Source organism: Botrytis porri (genome assembly GCF_014898465.1).
Source record: "Botrytis porri strain MUCL 3234 chromosome Unknown BPOR_003, whole genome shotgun sequence".
Taxonomy (NCBI): domain Eukaryota; kingdom Fungi; phylum Ascomycota; class Leotiomycetes; order Helotiales; family Sclerotiniaceae; genus Botrytis; species Botrytis porri.
The window spans coordinates 281,940-300,000 of record NW_024066077.1 but is presented as its reverse complement, the minus strand read 5'-3'; the positions used below and the strand labels follow the sequence as shown (position 1 = coordinate 300,000).

At 40.9% G+C, this 18,061-nt stretch overlaps 5 protein-coding genes across 5 annotated transcripts; 3 read left to right on the top strand and 2 right to left on the bottom strand.

Moving 5' to 3' along the window:
- Positions 1 to 1,871: 1,871 nt before the first annotated feature.
- Positions 1,872 to 4,359, bottom strand: EAF01_002190 (uncharacterized protein). Its single transcript, XM_038910441.1, has 3 exons — positions 4,038 to 4,359; positions 3,452 to 3,951; positions 1,872 to 3,380 (listed from the first exon to the last, which is right to left on the bottom strand). The coding sequence occupies exons 2-3, from the start codon at positions 3,866 to 3,868 to the stop codon at positions 2,169 to 2,171; spliced, it is 1,629 nt and encodes a 542-aa protein (XP_038773363.1). The 5' UTR covers positions 3,869 to 3,951; positions 4,038 to 4,359; the 3' UTR covers positions 1,872 to 2,168.
- Positions 4,360 to 5,843: 1,484 nt separating this feature from the next.
- EAF01_002189 (uncharacterized protein) lies at positions 5,844 to 7,190 on the top strand. The gene is made up of 2 exons (XM_038910440.1): positions 5,844 to 6,170; positions 6,226 to 7,190. The coding sequence occupies exons 1-2, from the start codon at positions 6,020 to 6,022 to the stop codon at positions 6,888 to 6,890; spliced, it is 816 nt and encodes a 271-aa protein (XP_038773362.1). The 5' UTR covers positions 5,844 to 6,019; the 3' UTR covers positions 6,891 to 7,190.
- Positions 7,191 to 8,479: 1,289 nt separating this feature from the next.
- On the bottom strand, positions 8,480 to 12,563 carry EAF01_002188 (uncharacterized protein; the record flags this gene model as incomplete). Its single annotated transcript, XM_038910439.1, has 7 exons — positions 8,480 to 9,155; positions 9,311 to 9,562; positions 9,644 to 9,828; positions 9,876 to 10,883; positions 10,935 to 10,997; positions 11,057 to 12,261; positions 12,407 to 12,563. The coding sequence occupies 7 exons, from the start codon at positions 12,561 to 12,563 to the stop codon at positions 8,480 to 8,482; spliced, it is 3,546 nt and encodes a 1,181-aa protein (XP_038773361.1).
- A 1,504-nt stretch (positions 12,564 to 14,067) lies between these two features.
- On the top strand, positions 14,068 to 15,198 carry EAF01_002187 (uncharacterized protein; the record flags this gene model as incomplete). Its single annotated transcript, XM_038910438.1, has 1 exon — positions 14,068 to 15,198. One exon carries the CDS (start codon positions 14,068 to 14,070, stop codon positions 15,196 to 15,198), a length of 1,131 nt encoding a protein of 376 aa, XP_038773360.1.
- Positions 15,199 to 15,746: 548 nt separating this feature from the next.
- EAF01_002186 (uncharacterized protein) lies at positions 15,747 to 17,915 on the top strand (the record flags this gene model as incomplete). Its single annotated transcript, XM_038910437.1, has 3 exons — positions 15,747 to 15,938; positions 16,037 to 16,637; positions 16,770 to 17,915. The coding sequence occupies 3 exons, from the start codon at positions 15,747 to 15,749 to the stop codon at positions 17,855 to 17,857; spliced, it is 1,881 nt and encodes a 626-aa protein (XP_038773359.1). The 3' UTR covers positions 17,858 to 17,915.
- Positions 17,916 to 18,061: the final 146 nt, after the last annotated feature.

Here is an 18,061-nt window from a genome sequence, read left to right as displayed (position 1 = left end):
ATCGATAGTTAATATATATATACCTCCCTCTCTCTTTCCCAACTCTCGAGATCTCTCAGTATAATATAACTCCTCTCCTCATCCTCATTCCACCCCCTCTATTCCTTCCTCTCTACAGCGTACAAATATCGGAAGAACCTCGGTTGGTAAGACATTCCAGCGCAAATCTTTTCATACGAAGAAATTCTCGCCTCCCTTCTCAAAAAATCATCGAAAAAAAAACCCCCTTTCACAATCTTCTCTCCCTCCTCTCCAAGATTCCAAAAAAAGATCCCTCCCAAAAATATATTCCGGTACGGGGAATTGAACCCCGGTCTCCCGCGACCGATTACAACTTTTCCTCTTGTGACAGAGATGTTAAACAATTGAGAGGCGGAAATGCTAGCCACTACACCATGCCGGATTTTTTCGTACTTGTTAGGTACTGTTTGACTGAACGATCACCGCAATTCAAATTTATGTTTAAGAAAAAAAAAATGAATGAATGAGAGTGGGATTCGAATTGGGAAGAGGTAAGTAGCTAATCAGTTATCATTTCAAAATATCAGAGTAATTTAACGAATAAATCGAGTACTCTACTTTCTACTCATTCCTCTTTTAAGCTACTTATTTACATTAAAAATCGCTTTTTTAGTTTATTGATATCTTTTTTTATTTATGAATAGAATTTATTGAAAATTTATATGTATATAATTCAAATCATTTTAAGTTTATTTTAAAAATTTCAGATTTTTAAGATTTTTCTAAATAAAGATCTAAAGCTTTAAAACATCGATTTTATAATTTGTATAAAAATTATATATAAATTTGAAATCAATTTAAAATCTTTAATAACTTTTTAATTATAATTGATAAAAAGAAACTAATTACTTTTTCTAAGTGTTTAAGCTTAAGTCTACATAGAAATTAAAGAAATTAAAATTTTAATAGTGTCTATATAGTTATAGGAATATAAATTAAATAGGGAAAAATAATCTCTACAATTTCGAAAGTACTTTTATAAATATTTATTAATAAAAAAAATTCTATTTTTTTAAATCTTCTATATTGTAAATAGTATAAATTAAAAAGTTTATAATCAAAACTTATAGTTTATTTTAATAAATTTCATTAGGAAGTTATTAAAGATTTTTTTTAAAAAAAGTAAAATTTATATATAATTCTTATATAAATTAAAAAATCAATATTTTAAAGCTTCAGATCTTCATTCAGAAAATTCCTAGAAATCTGAAATTTTCAGCATAAGCTTAAAATAATCTGAAATATATATATAAATTGTTAATAAATTCTATTTATAAACTAATTTTTTTTTGTTAATTTTAAGGATGAAAGGTAGTATAAAAGAGAAGTAATTAGAAAGTAGAGTACTCGAATTAAATATTAGATTCTTACATTCTTATATATAAAGAGTCTATTTATTTAGATATTAGAAATACTAAATAGATATTTATATATCTAGTTCCTAGTACTTATAATAATATATTATATTATATATACAAAAGTATTATATATAACTTTTCTAACTCTCTAGATAGAAAATCTCTCTCTCTCTCTCTCTCTCTATTACTAGCTATATATATATATATATATCTATACTATTATAATCTATATATTCCCTAGATTGAAATATATCAATCTCCAATCTTCAATCTACATTCCTATTATCTCTAGAGCTATCTATCTATTTATCATCTTCCTCTCTATCTATCTACCTAACTATCTAGATACTATAATAACTTATTCAATACTATAATCATATTATAAATCTAACTCTACAACTTTAAATCAAGTCAACATCTACCCAGGTAGTAAATGTTAAAGTTTAGACCAAAATGAATATCCAAATCAAACTTATAGTTCAAGACATAGATACATAAATACACATCAGTAGATTCGAATCGTCTTCAATACTTTAATCTCAAATGCAATCTTTCTCAAAAAGAAAAGTAGCTATAAAAACGACGAAACCACTTAAATACAAACTCCCCTTCGTCATTAACTAACAATTAACCATGATATAATATACCCATATCTCATCCCACCTCATGAATGGATAATCGGAATTTAATGTTCCTCATGATATTCCTAATCCCCCAACGCCAACGCTCTCTAAAATTGACCAACAATGTACACCTAATCAAACAAAGTAATAGAATAAACTTTTCTTTTTAAATCAAAAGATTTTTCTTCCCTCGCCCACCAGCTTTTGATGATGTTCCATCACCAGTATTTTGTCTTGACATTGGTGTTCCTCCAACTTCACTACCTCCTCTAGAACTTTGTTTTGACATTGCTTCTGCACCCAGTTCTTCTCTCAAGTTACTGAGCATTGTACCTTTATTGTCGCTTTTAACATAATAGGTTTGAGGTCTTCTTGGTGTACTGACTGCTTCAAGAAGACTTTTTCCACCATTTTCCAAGTCAAGATTTTTACCAAACCCCCTTTCATCATTATATGTACGTCCCCTTCTGATAATTTCCAATTCAGCATTGATCTCATCGGGAGCCAATCCTTGTGGTTGATTGGCAGCATCTCCTTTCACATATCCTTTCTGCATATTCGAGGCGAGAAGTGGTGGTAATTTAGGGATTTGTTTCGTGATTGCTGCCATATTTCCAGGATATGCTAAATCACTAAGAATATCAATTCCTGTGCCTGTATTGAAATTTACTCCTCCACCGCGTGTGCTCCTAGTTTGGTGTGATGGTTGACGTTCCATTTGAGGTGCAGATTGAGGAGAATCTGATTCATCATTCTCGACATCTCCAGATGTTGCATTTATCTTTTCAGTGTCGGGACTGGAATCGGATCTACCATTTTGAGGACTAGTGTCATCTTCGTATGGTGGATGTCGAACCATATAACTATACGCTGCTTGAGCTGCCTCGTTGTATTTCATTCCGAGCTCTTTCTCCGTAAATAGACCTTCTATACTATTTGCTGGTGCTTCGAGTTGTGCGGATGTATTACCATTGCGCTCATATGTTCCTAACGGAGTATTACCGCCATTTTCCATACGTTGCCGTGAGGGAGCTGGGGATTCGTCGCCATCAATTCCCTTTCTCTTCCGTTTCGAGTGATCAAACATGTTGGGTAATTCTTCAGCTTCTCGACGATGCCTTGTAGCTCTTTTGGAATGCATCCCACCAGGGCTAGCGGGGTTAGCGAGACCGAATTTGCTTGGGTGTAAAAGTAAAGCATTGCTCTCTCCAATTTCAATTGACTCTTTATCTTTCAACAAGTGGGCTTTCTTGCTATTGAGCTTATTGATCAAACGATCTCTCAAGGTTGACATCAAAGCTTTGTATTCCAAGTCCGCGAGTCGCATTCGATAGGCGTAACTGGATTCGATTTCATTTGCTTTAACTTCGTAGTCTCTCTGTAAAAAGAACATTAGCTTTAAGCTCGTCGTAAAGAAAGTAAAGAATCAAGGAAAGCAATTGCACATACCATATGCGTAGTTAATGCGACGTCCCTTTCTTCCATGGCGTTGTTGATTTCTCTTGCAAAAGATTCATACTCTTTTCCCGCGGCAGATGGATGATGCCCAGCAATTCCTTTGACTTTCTTGATACCATCTACAACTAATGGTTCCACCTCATTGCCATCCGGGAGAGGGTATTTGCCATGAACGTCAGCTTCCTGAATGAGATTCATGTCGATTTGCAATCCTTTGAGTTGGTCGCGGTAATGATGATCTCTATTTGACGCAAAGCTAACAGTCATTTCATGCAGTTTATCTTGCATGGCAGATCGACGTTTGTCTCTTTTGGATAGTTGATGCGGAGGTGGAGAGTTTGATCTTTGTTTCTCAAGTTGTTTGCCGAATGTTGTGGGAGACATTTGAGGAGAAGGACTCATAGCCATGACTAGCAGAATATTTTGCGACGCCTGGATATTGATTGAAAGTGAATAGGATGGAGTGAATGAGGACTGAAGTGTGATGTTTCCTACTTTAGGAGTTTTCCGTTAATTATATTTGTTTGGGGGTAATTATGAGGGACAATGAGGAAAGAGTAGAAGAGGATAAAAATACGCAGAAGGGTTTTGAGGATTTTCAAGATATCGGCACAAGTTCCAACATGAAAGATTATTGACCACAATAGCTGAGTCGATTGTTGCCGATGTGATTTATAGATAAGTAATATACCAAGAAAGAGTTTGGGTGGAACAATTGAATCATTTCATTCCTAAAGAGTAAAAGAAGAGAGTGGGTGTGAGAGGGAGAAGCAAAGTCTATGGCTCTAATCCAATCCGATTACTAGTATCCTTCCTATCCAGAGGTACCTGAGCCTTTGAACCTCTCACCTCGCTCGCTACTATGCGCATGACGATAATGAATCCCTGCTGGAAAATGGTCGGGTGTTTATACCATCTACTACCGACGCTAATGAGAATATGGCTTAGTGTCAGTGAGAGCTCTCTTATCGCGAGCTTATCGCTGATGGTTCTTCATAGCAAATTCAAACTTCACACTCCATATTGATTAGGGTGTATGTCTTATTTATAGCAAATTCACTCTTCAATCTTGATTTTGTTAAGTAGGGATCCCTTAATCCTTCAGGCGGAACTAACCATCCAATCATTTCATTGTAATCCCTTTCTATTTTTATATTGCGGAAATCTACGACTAATCTTTAACCCTTTTCCTCGCTTCATCTTGATTGGAATCGTCCCGTCCCTTCCCTTTTCCAATATCATGCATAAAGTCATTGGAACCAAACTTTTAATTTTCACTTCAAGGTCTTCAATCCTTCCAAGTAATGAGATATTCTGAACAGAATATGAAGAAAATTCTACCCACCTTATATTCAAACTCTTCTTTAGTCTAGGTATGGTAAACGACAAAGGTCCAAAGAATGACGCTCCGCTGGGCCACTGCCGTGGAGGCTTCTTCGCTACGCTCTACGATGTAGAAAAAGAAAAAGAAGAAGCGGATAACCTTGCGAGGCTCTAGTATCCTGGGTCTTTTCCATATTTTGACTCGGTTCCGAACTTGCGGTTTCTCAATGTTTCAATGATCCTAATACACTTCCAAGACTTTAGCGACTATTGTCCTGTCCCCCTGCATCAGAACAATAAGATGAACTACATAACACTTTTTTCGGCCGAACAAAAACAATTACACGGCCATGGAATACTTTACACATGACACGAACCTATATACCCCGCAATCATAGCTCTACATGAGGCCGCTGCACGAAATATTATATTGCAAATGTGAAGTTTACTATAGTTTACAAATTCTGCTAATCCGATTGGCATCAATCATCAAAGCCAGGTGCTATTTTCAATCATCTACAATATTAGCGATATGGCCTAGATGTCCCCTATCAAACATGCATAAACCAAAAGACGAGACGCAAGTTCAATGAGAAGAGAAGATAGCTTTCGGTGGAGTTTGTAAATTAATACAAACTCCATAATTCTACCTTTTCCTCGAGCTCCTACGAACTCGTGGCCTGCTCTACTCAAGGCATACTCAAAATCCCATGGTAGAGATTAAAGTTTGCAATGGTTATATTGTGGTACGACAAGTGTGCACAGCCTTCTACAGTTCTGGCAGATTATCCGAGGTATTGCACATCGCATAAAGGGGAACGAGATAGAGTTTAACGACCACGAAATAATTGTGGCTCTGCAAGCGCCTCCCAATTTCCTCGTTTGTTTGACAGAATTGTTAGTCCGCTTGACTCTTAGTGTTAAAGGCGAAGAAAAGTATATCTTCTTTTTTGCATGCCTTACCCATCGACAATCCCACAGGCTGGTACCGAGATCGCTGTTGAGTGAAATTTGGTAAGCGTTTTCGTTTTATGCAATGATCTTGTCATCGTATTTTCCAAAAATATCATGATGGCAGTGAAATATAGCCAAGAGCAGTAATCTCAAGTCGAAAATGGAAGAAGTTCTTCTGATATATAAATACTAGAAATGTGCTCGTAAAACAGTATCAAATCATCTTTCATACTCAGTTACTACTACATTCATTCAATCAATCTTTCACTTCAATCTTTCACCATGTCTAAATTTATTCTCGCCGCAACTCTCTTGTCAGCCGTTGTGGCTTGTCCCGATCATGATCTTTCTAGCCGATCGATCACGAAGAGAGCCGAGGGACCTGCCGATTGGGCATATGACGCTACTTACAACTGGGGGATGATTAACGAGAGTAAGTTTACATTCTCAGTTCTCCATCTCCTACTCCTATTCTAACATCTCATCAGACTACACCACTTGCCAAACCGGCACTCAACAATCCCCTATCCATCTCACCACCAGCACCGGTTTCTCCAAAACCCACACCCCAACCTTCAACTACTCCACCTCCACCTCCGGCTCCCTCTACAACTGGGGTTACGGCCCCGCCTTCTCCCTCGCCTCCAACGTCACCGATCTCAGCGGCAACCCATCCATGACCTTCGACAACGAAACCGTCTTCCTCAAAGGCTGGCACATTCACGCACCCGCCGACCACACCATCGATTTCGCCCGCTCCAAAGCCGAACTGCATTTCGTGCACGCGACCGCTTCCGGCGCCGAACGCGCCGTCGTCGCATTCCTGATTGATCCCATCCCTTTCGGCACCGTCGCCAACTCCACATTCTTCGACTCCTTCCCCCTCTCATCTATCCCCTCCTTCTCCGACGCAAAGACCCGCATCCCGTTCGATCTCAATCTCAAACAAGCACTTACGGAAATCAACAACGCGAAGGATTTCTGGACCTATGAGGGAAGTCTTACTTCTCCTCCTTGTACGGAGGGCTTGAGATGGTTTGTTGCAGGACAGAAGATGTTGGTGGGTACGGAACAGATCCAGGAGATTTTGGCGGTTAGCACTTATAGTGCACGTAGGGAACAGGGTATCTGGGGTCATAATGTCAATGTTTAAATGTGGAGAGATGGGATGAGATGTTCTGAAGGTGGGGAGCTGATTGGTGTTTGAGGTGCGGAGTAGAGATTAGGAAGTGAGGAGTAAGGAGTAAGGAGTAGGACATAGTGCGATCGTGAAGTCTACATACGATACAGCACCATCTTTTGATTTTTAGAGTTGAGTTGGAAAAAAGAGGCTGTAGGATACCTGGCGGTTGTTTGTCTTATTCCATATCAGGCGTTTTGTATATTTTCAGTCCATATCTTTTCAGTACATAGGATATTTATTTCTTCAAATCAGAAATTCGTAAACTTATATATAACTCTCTATTCATATCTATATCTATATTCATTCATCTTTATACCTCTATTCTCTCACATTCAAAATCTCATATGAAAAATCATATCTATATTTCTTTCAATTCTCTACTCTTTGTTCTCTCCTTCTTTTCTTTATTTAACTTGATTCAATTTAATCCAATTCATCTCAATATATAAAAACAAACAATCTATCCTCTCAAAATCCCATCCATCTCCTCTCATCCTATCCATCTCCTCTCCTCTCATTTCCTCTCACCTCACCTCACCTCACCAACACCACCCAAAGAAGCAATCCCGATTCCAAATCCAAAATCCAAACACATATCATATCATATCATATCATCAAATTACCCATCCAACATACCCTTTAATAGAAACTCAAAACTCAAAGCTATTAAAAACCGGAAAGAATTTACTTATATACTTTAATACTTTATTCAATCTATTGCTGTAATATGTTAGTATACAATTATACAATTGTACACTATTACTATGACTATTATATCTAAACTTCTCCCTCTCCCTCACACACACACACACACACACACACACACTCTCTCTCTCTATCTCTCTCTCTCTCTCTCTCTCTCTCTCTCTCTCTCTCTGAAAGTCCAAAAACTAATATCACTTATCTCATACCATCTAGTCTGATCTCTCATTCATTTCCTCGACTTAAAGTTAGCATAAATTATACTATCTAACTACCTGAATCACTCTCTTCCCTTCTACATATAACCAGAAAATACCTATAATCTACAGCATGATCTTTTGAAATTCGTCACACCTAGTAGCCTTTCATAAAACTAAAACTATACACAGTAACTCATCCATTCAGTTACCCACTCACCCATAAAACATAACAAATCTTATAAAGCGAAGAACTCCTTTATCTACCCATATTCTGATCTAATAACTAGCCAGCTATCAAATAGATTTCTTTTACAGAAATCTTACAAAGACGTAATAGTCTGATTCCCACCCAGCCCCAAAGATCCATCCATTGCCATACCGTCCCCTTACACAACTTGACGCCTATTTCTCCTTGTAATATTCCTTTATAGTTGTTTGGGTATCTCTCTGCCAGGTCCAGTCATCTTATCGTAATATCCCATCTTGAGGTTTCCTGACGCCAGCCCGCCAACCAGAAATTAAAACCAGATCAGCAAAGAAGTAAAAGCAAACCCTAAATCCGTGAGCATTTTCCCCTCATCTCCCTACCACTCATATGCCCCTTCTTTCCCTTGACTAATTTCATCCTACTGTATTCTCAAATGGAGTTCCCCAGATTTAAAACTGACCAGGACCAGGTGTAGCAAAGTCCTGAAAGTCCTTCGGAATCTCCCATCCATGCATATTGCACGCTCTAATAAAAGCCGCCATAGCTTCTTGAGTTCCATATTCACCTTGTTTCTGTGGATCATTACTTTCCAGACGTGCAGGCTTTGGGTCCATACTCATAAGTGCAAGACGAACTTGTAAGAGAACAGACTCAATCGAGGAGACGGCACTCCAGCCAGAATTTGTCAAAAGTTCCATACATAATGCTCCACCGGCTGTTACGTGACCGCCACCACCAGACATGAAGGGTAAGAATCGTGGCTTGACAACTCGTACAAATGGTGGGCTGTGAGGATACTCTTTCCCAAAGCGAATTTCAATAACAACGCTGTTTTGGCCCGATTCTTTGAGATCCCTGGCCAGTGGTAATGTGGACTCAAAGGAGTGTAGCTCGATGATCCATTGGTATATGTTCTCAACAAGATTTTCATCGATATACCATCCTAATTCGTGAAGGGGTGTAGAGTTTTGTACCTTAAGGATTGCTTTTAATTCCCTGCTGAGACGCATAGTTGCAGATGGGGTAGCATAAGCCGGAGGCCCCAGCATTGGAAGTTTACTTTGATCAAGTGATCCAGGAACAAAATCGGTTTTTGAAGCCTCTAGATTCTTGGAGCCAGAAGATCTAGTACAGATAGTTAGTGAGAGCTCATTTGAAGAATTTGTGATCAGCAAGATAAAACGATTTGATCGCTAATGACTCTTTCAAGGGCAGTTTGGAGGCTGTTTTGAATTGGTGTGGTCAAACAACAAAGTACAAGGGAGAGTTAATTTGCTTACGATATTCCCACTTCATCTTCATCATCAGAAATTAGAAAGTTTATATCCTCAATGTCTTCTGCTTCGCTCACATATCCAGTCCCATTCAAAGAAGACATTCCTTTCAGTTTCTTGCATGGGGAAGAACTACCGGCGTCATCATTACGAAATGCTCTAGAGACCGAGGCAGCGCAGTATGGAACACCGATAGGTTTATTGTTTGTGGATCTTGCTGTATATTTGGGATCTTGCTCAATTTCGGACTGGATCTCCCTACAAAGGAAATAAATGTCAGCATCAATCATCGCGGATTATCTCATGCCCCATAACCGAGTCGCTTGAGTGGAAACATACCTAGTCGCGTCTGGTGTTGCAATCACCTGTCCTTCAATCTGAACAAGCAAATATCTGCACTGAATCCAATCGATGTGCTGTACCACTAGATATGGATTCGAGCTAACAAACTGTTTTGGACAATTGATAATCTCGTTAACGCTCATCACAGACATAATTTTGAGCTGAGATCCAGGCCAGGAACCCTGGTTGAAAGTTAGACCAGTCCAATTGCGATGATTTCTATACTTACTGCAACATTTCTACCATTACTATATTGACAAGATATGCTTTGATCTTGTGCATGGTAAACGCCATGTCCGAATGCTCTCCCGTTGAGAGTTTCTTTGAAATCCAATCCATGTCGGATGATACTATGCCAGTTTTGCAGCGCACTACCATGGAAAGCAAAAAGAGTAGGATACTTTGGATCCAAAGAGGTCTGCTGTTCTTTAAGAGCATTTAAAAAACGCTCTTCCTTGTCTGGCGATCCCTGTGCGAAACGAAACTGCATCCAATTTTCCCCAATTTGAGAGACCTTTTGATCTGGTCTAATTTTTGCATCAGCCAAGACACTATCCATTTGACCAGGGCATTTATCGACTTGAACAAGGCATGAGCGATTAGAGGCTATAACCCATCGTAGTAAACCTAGAGCAGCTGGGGATATGCGCTCTGTCCATTTACGAAGGTTCGGTTCTTCGGTTCGGCTCTGTCGGTCGATATATTCTCTTAACTCCTGGATGGTTGGTAAAGTGTCAAGAAGCATTGTTATAGTACTGCATTTTTCTGAGATAGACATCTCATCGAAGTTGCGATTGTAAATAGACATCCGAGCCGCAATTATGTTGGTGGGGTTGACTGTTGGTGTATGATCGGCCAATGGGATGTGGTATGTAGTTGATTGAACCTTCTGCGGGATTGGTTGCGAAAGTTTTACAATCGGCATCGAAGTTACATCCTCTATTCTAGAATGGAGCGCTTGAACTGCTGTATCTGGTCCGGGCCCAATCAAAATGCGAACCCAATCTCCTTTGCGGACAGGAGGGTTTAAGATCTCAGGCATTTCCTCGAACGTAAACTCACAAGCTTCGCTGTTATACTTGACCTTGAACTCTCTGTCTCGACGATCATTGCTTGGCTGCTCTACAGCAGCTGGGGCCGGAGAGAAGTCTTGTGGTGCGAGGTACCCCGCTAAGGCGACGATGGGGGAGGGAACAGAAAGACTCATGCCTGTGGGATACTCACGGATTCGAGCGCCCTATCAAAAAGTCAGCTGTGAAAGATGGAGATTATGTACAGATAGACTTACAAAAGCACTGGTATAACAAAAGTTCAGGAGAAGGTCTACAACATAAGGCTGAGTTCTAATCTCCTATACACGATTAGCAATCTAGTAATTGGTTTGGGTATACACAATCCACGGTCACTTACATGTTCGACACTAGGTCCAAAACCTAAGGACATATATTGATAAAGACACAATGGCTTCTCGCAAACATAAGGCTTCAACGCCTCAAATCCTCCCGTAATTTTATCATGGCAGACGAGACAAAATTCAGTGCAGCGGACTAGATACATCAGCGCAAATTGTGCCGCAAGAAGCGGAAATGACAAGCTGCCACTCTCATTATCAGTTAGATGATCATTGGCTAAAATCTGCGATGTATGACTTTTGATCGTATCCTTGTCCGAGTACTCATTTTCAGAATACAAATCTGCATTTTCTTCAAGTGGTCGTCCTTGGCGGGTATCCAAAAACTTCTTTGCGCTCTCCCATCCAAGACCAGTAGCATCACGGATCTTGAGCATTGATATCATTTTCGTATTGATAAATTCATTCAAGGAGCTACTGATGAATATATTGAAAAATCCTCCGCTCTGTTCCTGTGAAATCAAGCCATCGTTGTTAGAATTTTTGTCGCCGACCTTGTTTGAGTCCGAAAACGCCGAGAATGCAGCAGCTGCGGATGGCTTGTAACCATTACAGACTCCAACACGGAAATCGATCCCACTATTTTTGGCTGGTTCGGCAATCAGTGCCTCGTATGTTTTGTACCCATCCGAGTAGCGTATGAGTAAGGTTAAATATTGGTGAGGCTCAATATCCCAAGCTTGCATAGCCTCTTCCGATAAGCCCAGCTTAGTCGCCTGAATGGAGATGCTGAGGATACCACTGTGAGATTCGGCCTTCATGCCACTGAGAATCCCGATCCGATGACCTAGCAATCGGACAGTACGAATGTCTGCTCGAATGCGTCGGTTCAGTTGTGCAGCAGCCTTTAGTGTGAGTCTACTAGTCGAGACCGATACAGTATTACCATTAGAGAAGGTTATGAGCTCGTCTGGAAAGTCTTCTTCCTCCTCGTCAGAAAAGCCAGAGTCATCTTCGCTTCCGTCTTCTTCCTTATCTTCCATCTCATCATCTTCATCCTCTTCGTCGAGACTGATAGGAGATCTTCGTGAACCTGCCGAAAGTAATGTCTGTAGCTTTTTTGAAATGCTGCTAATCAAATCTGGTAAACGTACGCCAGTTGAGGAGGTCATGAGTCGTTCCAGTGCTTCGTTGACAGCCTTTGGAGCCCCTTCGGACTTGGTGAAAATCATGAAACTGTTCCCACTTGGGTACTCGGAGACATCTAACAAAGTCAGTATGATGAAGAACAATTTGTTTCCTTCCCTTTTTGAAGGTATCATTTTATTCCAAGTGCGTAATCAGTGATCAAGTCTACGTAGTCGACGATTCGATTATTTGCTAGAGATATAAAATATAATAAAACATACCTATTGCTAAGAGACCGATTTCTATAGGTTCTGTAGAATCATGCAAAAAGCAAAAGTTGACATCACCATCGTCATCTCCCCGACTGATTGAGATAACATTGGGGATGCCTTTCTCAGACGCTTCTTTAACATCCGCTAGGAAGTGTTTGCGAGTCATCGTGCAGCGCAATTATGGGATGTATCTTGGACACTGTAACTTCGAAAGATGACGGAAGCTTGTTGAAGAAATGAAGTCCTCGGTCAAATTTTGATCCTGTGAATATGCCTTGTTGAGCAATTTGCCAGATACAGTTGGAATCGTTCTTGAGGTATTGTGGTGAGAGGGATCTTGAAGAGTAGCAAGACCTTCTTAACTTGATGATAGCTCGAAGATGTACCTGTGAGATGATTGATATCAAGTTGATGGAGTTGAGAGTTTTTCAATCAAAGTACTGATCTGATTCTTCCAAGGTGAAGGGAATGATATTCCAAGTTCTTGTACTGTAGTCAAAAGATATTAGTCTTTTTCGAAAGAACTTTCAAGAATAGAAGTTCTGAAGCTAGAGGTGACAAGGGAAAGAACTGTATAAAGGTCATGGACCTGTAGCCTTGTATGGGATGTTTTGATGAGTTGCCTTGGTTTTGATGTAGACAGTGTGTGGTTCGAATTTGGAAAGTCAATTGTCATTGGTCGACAATTTCGAAATGGTCCGGTTGCCTGGTACGGATGCGGAGTAATAATAATAAGTGTGGTACTAGTCATCAGTAGGTAGGTACTAGTATTGGACGTTCACTGGTGAATGTTGGAAGTGAACTCAAACACGTTGGGATTTATTATTAACTTATTATTAACGAGTGATCAATTTCACCAGTACATCACATCATTGTCTGACCGGTCAAACCAAGCAGAGGTTTGGAGATCCCTAAGAAGAAGCTTTTCATGCATGTACCAAGCATGAAACCCACATGCAGTCTCTTATGGTCCTGGAGAACTGTCCGGATGCTTCTCTGTAGAAGCAAATGAGATGAAAATCCAAATATCATGTACCTAGGTAGGTGGGTAGACTGGTAAGCACTAAATTGAGGTGAGATCAGACTGGTTGAGGTACAAGTGAAGTGAAGTGAAGTGACGTGAAGTGAAGTGAAGTGAAGAGAGGAGAAGAGAAGAGAAGTAAAGTAGTGAAGTGAAGTCAGAGAAGAGAGTGAAGTGAAGTCTGAGACAAGAAGGAATATCTATCTCCGGGCTGACTCTAGAAGAAGACAAGATGACATACCATTATGATGATACCAAGTACCTGCCTACCTAGAGCTATCATCCCGGTAGAAATGCAAACTCTCGCACCTACCATGATTAGGAGGCTACTGTACAGCTAATAAGGCTACTGTACAGCTACCTACCCGTACCTCTCCCCTCCCCCAACCCCAAGCCAATCAGACCTTGACCGAGTTGAGGCTTCATGCACGGCTCTAATCCCCCAATTATTCGTATTAGTCATCCGATTATTACCGATATCTCAAAGGGCTGGTTCCACAATAATAATGTTCCAAGTGGTTGACACCATTCAACTCGATGGGCTCAAAATATTATCAGGTATTCTAGAGCTAGGTATGATACCAAACACCGAAAACAATCTTCACTTGATTGTAACAATACTTTGGTCAATCATAGATACATTGTGAAAATGGCTTGGGATTCTAACACCCTTCCCTCTTCACAAAATAACAATCCTAGGCTCAAACATCCTCAACCTCAATCTCAATCTCGAAATGGCAACTCGACATTAGAGCCCAATTTACCGTCGAAATCTACCCACGTTGCAGACCCTGTTCTTCAACCATTCTTGAATCCCGCTTTTGATCCTGCAGATTACCTCAATTCAACCTTGCCTTCTTTGCAATCTTCGAATACGTCGTCGTCTTCAAGAAATGTCGTCCCTTTAGCTGAATTGTCTACACAGACACAGACTCTTCTTTCACATCTTAGCGCACACACCACTAGACTTACGACTACTCTTACACAACTCACCGATGAAATATTGCGAAGTGGAAGCCGGTTGGCCTATGAGGTGGAAGTGCTACGAGGAGAGACATTGGGATTATCAGAAGCGCTGACCGAAGGACTACACGATGATATTACAAAGTTTGTTCCTGGGGGACTTGAAAATGATCTGTCAAGGAGACCAATAAAGTCTGGAGACTCTAGGGCGCGATCTGCCACAGCTACCATGCCAAAAACACCTACCTCAGAAGACACGAATACCCCCAAAATCACCGATCCTCCTTATGTGACACAATTACGAACGCTTACACTTGTACGGTCACGACTGGATACGGTTATAAAGACATTTGGAGAGGCAATGGCATGGACCTTTCCCCCTTCAGAAGTATCGGTCACTTCATCCTTTCTTTCTGTTTCCGCTCCCGAGCCAGGGTCAGAAGCACATAGCACCGAAGAGAAAGGTCAAGAAGTTTCCAAGAAACTACGTGATGAAATTGCAGATTTGTTAATTGGGGATGATCCAGTTGATGCTATTGAGGCAGCAGCCAAAAGAGTACAAGAATTGAAAGAATTGGCACTTGTGTGGAAGGGCACAGCTGAAGAACGGGCAAGGAGCAAATTTGTCGAAAGTCTTGCAAAGATGGTCGAAGACAGACATCGAGATCTACTAAAGGATGCTGAACAGAATGGTCAATTAAGGCAAAGAGTAGAGGCTTTGCAAGACCAAGAAATATCGATTTCTGGTATCGGTGAGAATAGGACGCAGAGTGGATATGGGTTTATCAATCAACTGCAACGACTCAGAGGCTCTTGATAGGGTATCCTCATTATTATACCCAAATATTTGCTTGTCATTCATTCTCGTTTACCATATTTTTATATTCTTTCATCATCCCAGATCTCCAAATAAGCTGAGTGAACCCTATATTGATCTGAAGCCAGATTTAGGTTAATTGGCTCAATGATCATATTTGCTATAGATTCAGTATATAATATCAATATACCAAATTAAGAAGAAATTTTGTCGTAAGGAAACCCTTCAATAATACGCTTAGGTTCAGTTATTTGATTTTCCCGAAGAAGAATTTGCCTCACCCCTTACTTGATATCATTCCAGCCAAACGACTTACAACATTTGCAATCTTCAAAACTCAGTGTTTCAATCCATTCTTAAACTCTTTCTCTGGCACATTTTGCTGGCAGCTCGTTGTTCTACTGTACTTGATAACTCACGCACTCCGATTGACTTCTGAGACTTCGACACATTTAAGGTGAAGAAAACACCAATGATTCAATCGGAGTGAGAAATTTGAGGAAACGAGAAATCTCTTTATTTGGCTTCTCCGTGGTTAGTAGTTAGCGATGAATTATGACGAGTTTCCTACAGAGAATGGGACTGTACCCGAAACTATCAGGCGGAAGATCTCGCCCATGAGCTTCGTGGCTCACAAACTGAGAGAGTTAAAACGACCCAGTCGACTCCGAAGTCGTATCTTTCTCTCTCTCATTTTCATATCTTCTGTCATTCTCATTGTTCTTGGTAAATGGCATGCAGTAAGTATAATTCATTGATGTTCATCAATCAGGCAGAAAATGATACCCGAGTTCTGATATTCATCCTCCCAAAAGCATAGCTAGCTGATATCTCATAGTATAAAATCCAACACTCGGCATCATATCTCGGCTCCTACGTTCCTGAAAAATTAGCAGGAGCTTTCACGCCATCCACTATCATCGAAATCTCTGATTGGGACGAGACTTTCCCATTCCCCAACAATGAAACCAGCACGAATACAGACACAAACCCGAAATTTCATCTTATAATGCCCGCCCGCAAGAAATCACTCAATCTCTGCAAAACGCTCCTCGCAGCATCTATCCTAAATTACCCACCTCCAACACTCCTTGGCTTCAAATTGGAATCGGATGGAAATGAAAAAGAAGAGAGAGAAAAAGAAACATCCACATTGCAAGAAATACAAGATACGCTTGATTTTCTCAATGGGAAAGATATGCATGATGAGGATTTAGTGTTACTCTTGAATGCGAATACGTGGTTGCAATTTCCGGGCGAAATTATCATTGGCAGATTTTTGCGGAATAGGAGGGCAGTGAATGAGAAGTTGCGTGAAGAATATGGTGTTGAGAGGGGGACGGAGGTGGGTACTGGAAGAGTTGGAAATGTGGGATTACAGAAATATACACAGAAAGTACTTTTTGCCGCGAGGAAAAACTGTGCTGTGGTGGATAGGGGTGAGCGAGGAAATGCAGAAGAGGGGAAATCTTGCTATGGGGATGTGGTTCCTCGATCCTAGTCGTTGGAGAATAAAAGAGGAAAGGTAAATCAAAATGGGGACTTTCCTCGCTTTATCGAAAACTCGTTAGCGATGGGAAAGGTGCGGGATATAAAAGCGCTTTGGAGTCGAGCGTGGGAGATTGCGCAAGAGCGGGATGGGGATGGGGATGGGGATGGGAAAGAAAGAGAGGGGTATTCGATGCAGGAAATTATGACGCGGATTTTTGGAGAACAGGAAGGGAGGAGGGTGGAGAGACGGAGAGCGGAGGAATGGAGATGGAGGGGGTGGCTGGGGGGAATTTGGGGGGGTTGGATTGTTGGTGAGGGGAGGGAAGGAGGAGGAGGAGGTGGGGAGAGAAATGGAAATGGAAATGCGAATTGGACATTGGGGGTAGGAGGAAATAGTGAGAGAGGGGATGGAGATTTTGGCATCGGAGTAGATTATACGTCGGGGATTTTTCACACAGTGCCGAGATCGGGGGAGGAAGTGAAGGTTACGACGATTGGTGAGCTCACCGGGGAGAAGGAGAAGCAGATTGTGAGAACAAGGGGGGTTATCAATGGGCCTGTGAGGGAGATGAAGTTGTTATTTGCGGAGTTGGAGAATATTCCTGGACCGTTTGATTTATGCGGAGTTACGGATGTGGATAAAGAAGAAGAGAAAGGAAAAGCAAGAGCAGGGGCAAAAGAAAAAGAAAACGGTCTCAAAATGGCAAGAGGGAGTAATATTTCGTGGGATTCTATTCCGCTTCTTATGTATGGCGATGGTGGTAGTGACGGTGTTTTTCCAGGTTTGCGGATTCCTGGGTCTTTTTTTTTGGATGAAGATGAAGATGAATATTTGGATTATGGTATTAGTGGGAAAGATGGGGATGGAGGTACAAGTAAAGAGACAGAGAAAGAGAAGAAAGAGAAGAAAGAAGCAGAAGAACGACAAAAAGCAAACGTGGAACAAAATGTGGTGGAGAAAATGGGCAAAACAGCTCTGGGAAGAGTGTACGAAGGGGGGGGGAGAACAGGTGTGGGTGGTGGGTGGGGAAGGAAAAAAGGAGAAGGGTGGGAAAAAGGTAGAGGAAGGAGAAGGAGGGAAGAAAGGAGAGGAAGAAAAAGGGGGGGTATGGAGGGATGGGAGAGGAGGGAGGGGTGGCGTGTGGACGGGCGAGAGGGTGTGGACTGAATGGGGGGAGGTTTGTGGGGGGGAGGGGATGGATGAGGTTTGGGGGGAATAAGGGGTGATGGGTAGGGTGGGCGGGATGGGTTGGTTGGTTATCGCATTGCAGTGTTAGGGTTAGGGTCATTGTTATAATGAACATTAGTAGATTTAGTAGGGTTTGGAATTTATCAGATTTGGGATCTTGAGACATCTCATCTATTTCTAGCC